At 40.2% G+C, this 10,512-nt stretch overlaps 1 protein-coding gene across 2 annotated transcripts in view; it reads left to right on the plus strand.

Moving 5' to 3' along the window:
• corin (corin, serine peptidase) overlaps nucleotides 1-9,473 on the plus strand; it is a 35,620-nt gene extending 26,147 nt beyond the window's left edge. For both annotated transcript variants that reach the window (XM_078164247.1, XM_078164248.1), the window contains 6 exons: nucleotides 197-246; nucleotides 2,184-2,370; nucleotides 2,478-2,640; nucleotides 2,754-2,862; nucleotides 3,768-3,901; nucleotides 4,608-9,473. In XM_078164247.1, the coding sequence (XP_078020373.1) occupies nucleotides 197-246; nucleotides 2,184-2,370; nucleotides 2,478-2,640; nucleotides 2,754-2,862; nucleotides 3,768-3,901; nucleotides 4,608-4,790 (826 nt within the window). In that variant the 3' untranslated portion in view covers nucleotides 4,791-9,473. The remainder of the gene's footprint in view (nucleotides 1-196; nucleotides 247-2,183; nucleotides 2,371-2,477; nucleotides 2,641-2,753; nucleotides 2,863-3,767; nucleotides 3,902-4,607) is intronic.
• The last annotated feature ends 1,039 nt before the right edge of the window (nucleotides 9,474-10,512 follow it).

A 10,512-nucleotide genomic window follows, 5' to 3' on the forward strand; every position in this document is an offset into this window, starting at 1 on the left:
TTCATGTGAGATCATATGGTAACCATGGTAACATTAAAACGTGACTGAAACAAGCACACAGTAACTTCACACACCATAAACCTCCACTAGAACCACATACAAACACCTGGGACCTCAGCTGTCTGCTTTTTAACTCTGAAACCTGCCGGCTGCTGTAATCTGATTACTATTGTCTGTCTGTCTGTCTGTCTTGCAGTCATGCATGTCATTCCAGGAGGAGAGTATCCGTGCTGTGCACCAGAGAAGGTAAAATTTTATTTTCCTTTGAATCACAACAGTAAAACTTCCTGTTTAAAGTCACTGTGTGAAGATTTGTTTTATATCTGAGCATCTTTTTAACTCATCTGATGTCGAGCTGCAACAAACCATAATTCTCATAATCGCTGAATCTTCTGATTGTTTTACAGATTAATTATTTGGTCTTTGTAACATCAGGACACAATTTCCTGGAGCACAAAACAAAACAAGACATTTGATTTCATGCCAGATGTTTTATGGCTGCACTGAATGTTGTTGTTTACAGTTTTAGCTTCTAATGAAGTTTTCAAAGTTCTGTCAACATATCTGATGATGTCATCACCTTAAAAACAAAAAGAATCCCTGAACAAAACCCTCAGCTTGGGTACAGGGTCTCATCTGAGGCAATGAATCAGCTTTCTTGAGTGAATAGATGTACTTTATGGTGCTGTTAGACTCCCTCATTAATACTTGGTGCTTTTTATAAAAGGCCGAACACAGCAAACATAAACTGAGGCAGAATATTTCATCAGATCAAACCTGTTGTGAGTTTGGAAATGACTTTTGGAATTAACAACACTCACTTTGGATCACATGAGATGTGAAGAGTCCTACGCAGCCGCCACTGGAATTTAATTCTACGAACAGTACGATACTAAAGCCTCCTGCAGACTGTGAGATCTATCAGTCTTAAAAGTTAAGTGCAGCTACGCTGTGTGACGTGGAGCCAATAAACTCTGATGTAAACAGACTGTACGATGAACAACATACTGAGTGCACAAGGATGCTTCACCCGTTATTACTTCTGCAACTGTGAAGCACAAGATAGAGTGTCACATTAATAAAATTAATAAATTGTCAGATAAATGTTGATAAAATTTCAGAAAAATATTTTTAAAGAAGACCAAAAAAAATTGTTGATAAAATATCTGAAATAATGTTGATACATTTCTGAAAAAAAATGCTAATAAAATGTCCAAAAAAAAGTTGAGAAAGTGTCAGAAAAATATTTTAAAAAATAATAATAATAATAAAAAACAAGTAAAAAAAAAGTTTGAAAAACATCAGGAAAAATGTTGATTAAAAAAAGTTGATAAAATGTCCAACAAACATTATTAAATAGCTAGAAATAATGAAGTGTCCAATAAAATTACAAAAACTGTCTGGAAAAAAAAGTTAATAAAATGTCAGAAAAATATTTTTAAAGAAGACCCAAAAAAATTGTTGATAAAATATCTGAAAAAATGTTGATACATTTCTGAAAAAAATACTAATAAAATGTCCAAAAAAAAGTTGAGAAAGTGTCAGAAAAATATTTTTAAAAAAATTAATTAAAAAAAAAACAAGTAAAAAAATGTCATGAAATGTCAAAAAAAAAAATTAAAATTATCTGTTATCTTATCTGTGCAGAAATACCAGCTTTAAACAAAATGAATAGACATGCAAAAAAAAAGCTGTACAGCATTAAAATGATGATTCAGAATGTGACTGTGTGTAAAATGAGGCTCTGAAGCTTCAAACAACTGCACTGCAACCCATTAATTTTACTTTAATGTTGGAACAACAAATGTATAATTTTCTGAAAAAAATTATACAAATAGTTGCTGGATAATTTTCTGTTGATCAACTAATCAATTTATTGACTAACGGCTGCTGTAATGTGATGAAACAGAGGACAGAATAAGTTTGTTTGTTTTTGTGTAATTCCTGATGCGACCACTAGATGGAGCCAAACATGCTGCGACCTAAAAGCATTTATGATATCTCTGGTACTAATGATGAGTAATAGAGTGATGTTGTCGTCATGACAACTCACGTCATGGTTTATTACAGCATTAATTCATTACTTATTAACAACGTCACAAAGTTTGTATAAATCAATGTATGATAAACATTAAAGGAGTGGTGGTTGACTGAGACTGTCTGTCTGTCTGTCTGTCTGTCAGAGTGTGGTCTGCGCCCGGCGGTGAGCATCCACCCCCACAGGAAGAAGAGGATTCTGGGAGGACGTGTGTCCCGACGGGGGGCGTGGCCATGGCAGTGCTCGCTGCAGAGCGGTCAGAGCGGTCACGTCTGCGGCTGCGTCCTCATCGCGCGGAGGTGGGCTCTGACCGTCGCTCACTGCTTCGAGGGGTGAGACAGGGGACAGGAAGAGAGACGGGGGGTCGTCACAGTGTGTTAACGAGCTGTTAATATGGTACATGCGTGTGTGTGTGTGTGTGTGTGTGTGTGTGCACCAGGAGGGAGAGCGCGGACCTGTGGAAGGTGGTGCTGGGTCTGAATAACCTGGATCACCCAGGTGTCCACAGTCAGAGCCGCGGCGTGCGCTCCATCATCGTACACCCGCGCTACAACCGGGCGGTGGTCGACTATGACATCAGCGTGGTGCAGCTGGACTCAGAGGTCAGAGACAGACACACTGAGTATTGATTATCAGTATTGACGAGTTACACATGTGGTGTCCGAGTGTTTCTGGTTTTGAAACAACCGTCCTGTGTGTGTGTGTGTGTTTTCAGATCGAGGAGACGCCGTTCGTCAGACCGGTGTGTCTGCCTGAGCCCGCCCGACTTCCTTCTCCTGACTCCTACTGTTACATCACAGGCTGGGGTCACATGGGCAACAGGAGTGAGTGCACACACACACGCACACACACACACACATTTGGCACAAACATCCACTATGAGTCGAGGATGAACTTTTTCGTTTGTAGTGGTCAAAGGTCAAAGGTCACTGTGACCTCACGTGTGTCTCATTCTCATGAACATGATATCTCAAGAACACCGTGAGGGAATATTTTTCTTATTTGGCACAAACGTCCACTTGGTCTCAAGAACAAACTGATCAGATTTTGGTGTCAGAGGTCACTGTGACCTCATGAAACCTTTCAACAATTCAACACTAAAATGATCAGATTTGACACAGCTGTCTGAAGGCTTGGACGCACTCGCCACGTTGAATGTCCGCAGCAGCTGGGAACTTGTACCGGTTGTGTGCACGTGGTTCTGTTCATACTGTAACTGAGGGTCAATGTTGGTCTGATGTTCCGCACATGCATCTCGCAATCTGAACTCCAGCACAGTCCGACACAGTCTTTGTGCTCCTTTAAAGACTAATTCTATAAACGTGGGTCACAGCAGATCTTCTTACTTCAAAACAAACATCCATTTCGTCTTCTTCTTGGTAAACAGCTGGAGGTGTGTAGGCCACCAGCTGGACCAGAGCATGTGCAGTTTATGCGCTCGCTATGCGCACAGTCCGATCAGTAACAAAAAAAAAAGGTGCTAACGTAGGGGTCATAGGTGGATGACGACATATATGTCACTCAGTCCAAAGTGAACCCTCGCAGACACACAGGAAGTATGAAGCAGCTTTGTAGGATAAAACGATGACTGAAATTTAACATCCAAAGGGTCAAAGGTCAACTTCACTAACATCATAATGTTACACACAGTTATGTCAGGCAGTGTGAGGGCAAAGTTTTTAACTGTGTGTGTGTGTGTGTGTGTGTGTGTGTGTGTGTGTGTGGGCAGTGCCCTTCAAGCTACAGGAAGGGGAGGTTCGGATCATCTCGCTGTCTCAGTGCCAGTCCTACTTCGACATGAAGACCATCACTCCCAGGATGCTTTGCGCCGGTTACGACGCTGGAACAGTCGACTCGTGCATGGTAACGTCTGCACTGACAGTCGGTCCACTTCACGAACAGAGAAATGTGCCTCTGCTGAACGTGTTCAGACATGTTTCATGTCCTCTAACTCACTCACAGTCAGACTTATTCTGTTTCAAGTTGTTTCATTCTCAGGAAGAAATACTTTTCCTCCGTCGCTTGGTCAATGATAGATCGATAGAGTTCTTTGATCATCCCACAGGGAAAACACATATATATTTATATAAAACATGCACCAGTGATGTCATAGCTGGAGGTGTTCTGTTTTCTGTTTGTACATGCATCTCATTCTTGTGAACGCCATATCTCAAAAATGCCATGAGGGAACTTCCTCAAATTTGGCACAAACATTCACTTCGAGTCAAGTATGAACTCATTAGATACTGGTGGTCAAAGGTCAGCGTCACTGTGACCTTGTCTGTCTCACACTTGTGAACAAGATATCCCAGGTGTAATACCTTGAGTGAATTTCTTTAAATTTGGCACAAACGTCCACCTGGACTTGACAATGAACTGAAAAGAATTTGGTGGTCAGAGGTCACTGTGACCTCACAAAATACGTTTTTCGCCATAAGTCAAGAATTTGTATGCCAGTTATGACAAAATTTGACACTAATCTAGGGTGTCAAACCTTCCACCACTGGCATATTTACAGTTTGTGTGTGTGTGTGTGTGTGTGTGTGTGTGTGTGTGTGTGTGTGTGCAGGGTGACAGCGGCGGCCCGTTGGTGTGCGAGGAGGACGGTGGTCACTGGACGTTGTTCGGCCTGACGTCGTGGGGCAGCGTGTGCTTCAGTAAAGTGCTCGGACCTGGAGTGTACAGCAACGTGACGCACTTCACTCCCTGGATCCAACAACAGATCTACATCCACACGTACCTGACCGACTGACACATACTCACACACACCTTCAGTTCTTCTACCTGTGCCTATATCTATACTGATAGCCTTCAGATGCTACCTGCTGGATGAGCAGTAGTATAAACTAGTATTACAGATGCTAACGAGTTAGCTAGTAGAGCTATTGTTGTCAACGAGTAAATTACACATTCATAAACGCTCAGAAATTAATACTTATTATTTTTTCTACTCCACGGTGTTTAGTTTCTAATGAACAACGACACACCAAATGGAGTTTAACCACTGCTGAATACTTAACGTTGGAATTTAAGTGTCAGTGTATTTGTAACGCTAAAATATTTTACTTTAAAAACCATCTGAGTTTATGTGGTTTGAATTCCACTCCTGTAGATTTTATGTTTGTCAAAGCTTCATTCTAAGGTTTCAGAAATAAAATTTAAGTTTTCACTATTCAAAAAAAAACAAAAACTTGAAATTCAATTAGTCAGTTTTGCATCAAAAATTTGAGTAAAAAAAAATAAAGTTGCTCAAATTTAATTTCTGATCATGAAAACATCAAAACATTGAGAAAAGTTTGAATTCACACCTCATAAGTCCAGAAAAAGTTTACACTGTAAAATATTTCACTGCCTTCAACACTCAGGGTCCTTTCACACCTCGTTTGGTTGGACTTACTGACTGTTCACTTTGATCCAAACTAAAATCACAGGTGTAAAACTTACCTGGACAAAACCCTGGTCTGATGAAAAGAAGCGGTCTCGGCTGAATCGGTTCAGTTCGTTCGTAGTGTGAAAGCATTTTTTTGGATGGTTCAGACAGTTGGACCCTTTTGCATCACTTTTCAATGTCAAGTTTTGGTAAGCGCAGTTCACATAGGTGGTAACAACGGGACGTAGGTGAAGATAACAGCACCTAGGGAACAACGCCAGGACATAGGCACAGGCGACGGGACCTAGGTGACGACAACAGGTGGTAGGTAAAGAAAACAAGATGTAGACAACAATGACCGTGGGGACACAATGGGAGGTAGGTAACTACAGCAGGGCATAGGCAAAGATAATGGTACCTCGGCAACAAAAACAAGACATAGGCAAAGACGGCGGGACCTGGGGTACGGCGATGGGACCTAGGTCACAGCAACAAGATGTAAGCAAAGATGAAAGGATCTAGGCAACAATGATATTAAGTAGGCAAAGGCAACGTGATGTAGGCGAAGACGACAAAAATTTGCGACGATGAAGTTCAGCTAGAAGATAATGACAGGACATGATGTAGGCAACAACGACGGAATGCAGGCAAAAACAACGGGACCTAGGTGACAAAAACGTAGGCAATGACAACATGACATAGGTAAAATGACGTGATGTAGGTGACGATGATGTGACACAGGCAACGAGATAACGAGATGTAGGCAAACATAATCACACCTACGTGACAACGAGGATGAGACTTAGGTGACAACGATGAGACAGAGGCTAGGGTGACTGGACCTAGGCGACAACGACTTGACGCTGGTGAAGACAAGGGGATGTAGGCGAAGACAACGACACCTAGTAGACAACGATGGGACATAGGTGAGGATAATGGCACCTAGGCGACAAAGACATGACGTGGACAAAGACGACATGACATAGATGAAGACGTCAGGATGTAGGCAATGATGATGGCACCTAGGTGACAGGACATACGTGATGTGGAGATCTTCAGTGCACTCGCATCATTGCAACATGAAACCAAAACTAACCGGGTCAAACGTACACAGTGTCACAAAAACAAGAACCTTGGTTCAGACTTCCAGGTGTGAAAAGGCCTTCAGTGCTCAGTGGTGGTTAAACTTCACAGTTTGGTGTTCCTTATGAAATTTAAATGATCACAGACTTTCTTTGCCTCCATAAACACGTTACCTGTTTGTACTTTACCTGTAGCTTAGTGGCAGCAGCAACTCAGAGGAATTAAACTTTGACCCTGACAGGGATATTTCATTATTATATGATCAGATTATTGTTGCATTAATACAAAGTGAACTGAGCTCATCGTTGGGTTTCTGTGCATTAGATGTAAAAACACACTTTATTTCCACGACATCATCCGATCGTCTGCTTTGAGTGTTTTAATTACCATAAAAATCACAACGTTCAGACGCTCAGTGCTGAATTTCTAAAAGCTGCTATCTAAAACAGACCAGTTGAGCACTCAACTTCCCACAATGCTTCACTCTATAGTGCCTGTACTTAAACTTAGCGATAAAAAAAGACAAAAAAAACCTTGTTACCTGTACAATGTCGTACTGTACGTGTGTGTGAGACGGAGAGAGAGGATTTTTTTTTTTTTTTTTTTTTGCTTCTAAACACACCGGCAACTTATTTGGGCAACTTTGACGGACAACATTTATCAGCGTGATTCACGCAGCATTTTTATCCTAATGTGAAACAACACAAAAAACAAAGCTGTCCCACAAAATTTGTTTTTGTCTCGTGCTGTTACGTCTTATGTTACAAGATATTATAAAAAAGTCTCTCGTATCAGGACTTCAGGGGCTCCATACAAAAAATGTCACGTTTTAAAACTCAGTCATAAATGTTGGATTTAATCTTTCAGCCTATGAACTGAAATATTCTTTTCTTACATGGGGTCAGAATTAAGTGCAAAATAAAAACTAAAACCAGGTTGTGACATGTAACTATAGCATAATGCTAACGTAGATAATAGATTAGTGTTGAGTCATGATGTTAACAGCGAGATATATCGGCTTCAGCTTAAACAAACCAATTTGCTCAAATTGTGTAGTTTTAAAAGAAACCCTTTTAGCTAGCTAGCTCACAGACTTGCTAACACAAATGATTAACTGCCACATTAGCGCTAGCTAGATTGTGAAGCACAAATGTAGCATATTTCCAACAGAGATCAATAATTAGTTTTCATAATGTTAGCAGTGAGGTGCATCAGCTTTTGCTACGTATTTATGAGCCAAGTTGATCCAGTTGTGTTTTAACTAGCTAGAGATTACCGCTGAAGCTAACTAAAGCTGAACGTAACTAGGAGATGTTAGGCATAAATAAAGTGTTAGCTAACTGCTAAAGTTAGCTTAAGGTATGAGTCAGTCCTCAGCCTCTACAGAGTTTAGTTTCTCAACAGACATCTGTCGTAAGTCAAAAATTATTATTAATTTATAAGTAAATTTTCCTTCCAAAATGTTGTTATCAGTCGTTCAGATTTATATTTCTCTTTCAGTGACATTTCTTTACTTTGGATTGTCGTTGGCACAGTATGGCTGATTAAATAGTCATGACAACCACGTGTATTGAAGCATACTCATAATGTTTTTGTCCAGAGCCAGGCAGGTGTTATGGAGGCAGGAATAGTTTGCACAATAAATATACAGATGAAATAACAGACCGAACGTTACAGATAGTTTTTAAGAAAATACTCTTTAATGTGTGTTTTAGGAATGTCAACACAATGTTGTTTTACAGAAGTCTATCCATGTGTCTTTATCTAAAAAGAAATGAATTGAATCTTTGAACAGAAATTATTAATAAGAGGGCATGAATTTGCCTTTTTCCCATCATGCTTTGTAAATTACTGATTATGGCCCTGCGCTGGTGATAGCGGTGGCCGGAGGCTTTATGTGGTCCCATTACGTCCCATTCTTGTGAACATCATATCTCAAGAATGCCTTAAAATTTGGCACAAATCTCCGCTTGGACTCAACGATAAAGTGAATAGATTTTGGTGGCTGCAGGCTAAAGGTCAAGGTCACTGTAACCCCATCCATCCCATTCTCGTGAATGCGATATATCTCAAGAATACCTAGCGGGAATTTCCTCAAATATGGCGCAAACGTCCACTTGGACTCAAGGATAGATTTTGGTAGCCAAAGATCAAGCTCAGTGTGACCTTGCATCTTTCTCATTCTCGTAAATGCTATATCTCAAGAAAACCTTGAGCAAATTTCTTTTAATTTTGGCACAAACGTCCACTTGGGCTCAAAAATCATTGTCGAGAGTCATGACTCCTGACACCTGCCAGGCTTTGTAGGTTCGTAAAAACTGCAGAGTCAAGGAGCTCTTGAATTTTGTTTCATGGATTTTAATCTGAACATTTTTACATGAATTTAATTTAAGAGGTAAAAAAGATTCAAATATTTGTTGTGTCACAATTTTGAGGACAACTTGTGTCAAAACCAGGAGAGGAGTTGCCCAACAGATTGCCCGGTGTACCCTCCATGCTGACGTCTAACCAATATCCAGAACATTCCAAGTGGTTGTTGTTGTTGTTGTTTTGTGTGTTTGGTTTTTTAAGAGTATTTTTCTACAGCTTTTTGTAAGTCATGCTTAAACACAGGGCTGTTGGTGTGTGTATGTGTGTGAGTGTGTGACTATGTGTGTGTGAGTGTGTGTGTGTGTGAGTGTGTGTGAGTGTGTGTGTGTGTGTGTGTGTGTGTGAGTGTGTGTGTACATACAATCATGTGTATGTACAGACTGTGTGACTGTATGTGATTTGGCTCGTGTGCGTTTTTCTTATGTCACTTCCTGATTTAGCTGTTGAGACTTTGTTACCATGATGATGATGATGATGATGATGATGAAGAGTGTTATTGTTTAATGATTTAAATGCTTTATGAACAGACTGTAGCCTCTACTGTTTTGTGTAAACCGTGAATATTTGGTTTGTATCACCTTGTATGGCACCAATAAAACTATACACACACTCTGTCATTGTGTGTGTGTGTGTGTGTGTGTGTGTGTGTGTGTGTGTGTGTGACTCACAGCCTGTGTGCAGACCTGTCACCCATCACATTCAGTCTGTTTCCACTTCCTCTGGTCCAGGAATAAGGATGAATGATGGAGATATTTAGAGTCTGTAATGTTTTTATTAGACCGAAGTTCAGACAGGAATCAAAGCGTCAGCCATTTTATAATATGTGTTACAGAGACATTATGTTTTCAGGTTGTCCGTCCGTCCCATCAACGCTATTATTCAACAACTCTTGGAGAGAATTTCTCAGAATTTGGCACAAACCTCTGACTCGACTCAAGGATGAACTTTGGTGGTCAAAGGTCAAGGTTACGGTGATCTTACATTTGTCTGATGACATTTTATATCCAAAAGGTCAAAGGTCAACTTCACTGTGACATCATAATGTTCTTGGGTGTCCGCCTTAAAACTGTGCTGAATGTATAGATCTTCTGTGCCGCTGGGGGGGAAACTGTTTGTTAAGCATCCATGTTTTAGAATATGTAGCCGTCCATATTTGAAACACTGTTAACACATATTAGTTCTTTATATCTTCAAAGATGCACTGATACAGTAAAAGTAGAGAAAACCTCATTCAATATCACATCAGTGTTTATAATCCAGCCCCAAAACATAATTTACTTACCTGTGTATCAAGTCTTTTACTGCACATGTCTTTTAACTAATAGGGTACCAGAAGGGATGTTTTTGTGGGGTGTTATCGATAAGACAGAAACACTCCTCAGCTCCTATGTAAGATGTACATCTTTAAAAACAGAACTATATCTCATTTCATCATTAGATTCCTAAAACAGCTGCTCATTGTAGTTTTTATGGAACAGGATGAAACAGTGAGTTTGTTGGGGACTACTTTCAGTGGTGGATTAATCCACATTTGGTGCTGTAGTGTGGGTGTACAATCTGTGCGTCACACCTCATTAACAAATGAGTCATTTTAATGCTGGTGTGCTGCTGGAGAAGTGACGCTGATTGTAGAACATGAACTTTAAACCTC

The sequence above is a fragment of the Epinephelus lanceolatus genome, chromosome 22 (assembly GCF_041903045.1).
Source record: "Epinephelus lanceolatus isolate andai-2023 chromosome 22, ASM4190304v1, whole genome shotgun sequence".
Classification (NCBI taxonomy): Eukaryota; Metazoa; Chordata; class Actinopteri; order Perciformes; family Serranidae; genus Epinephelus; species Epinephelus lanceolatus.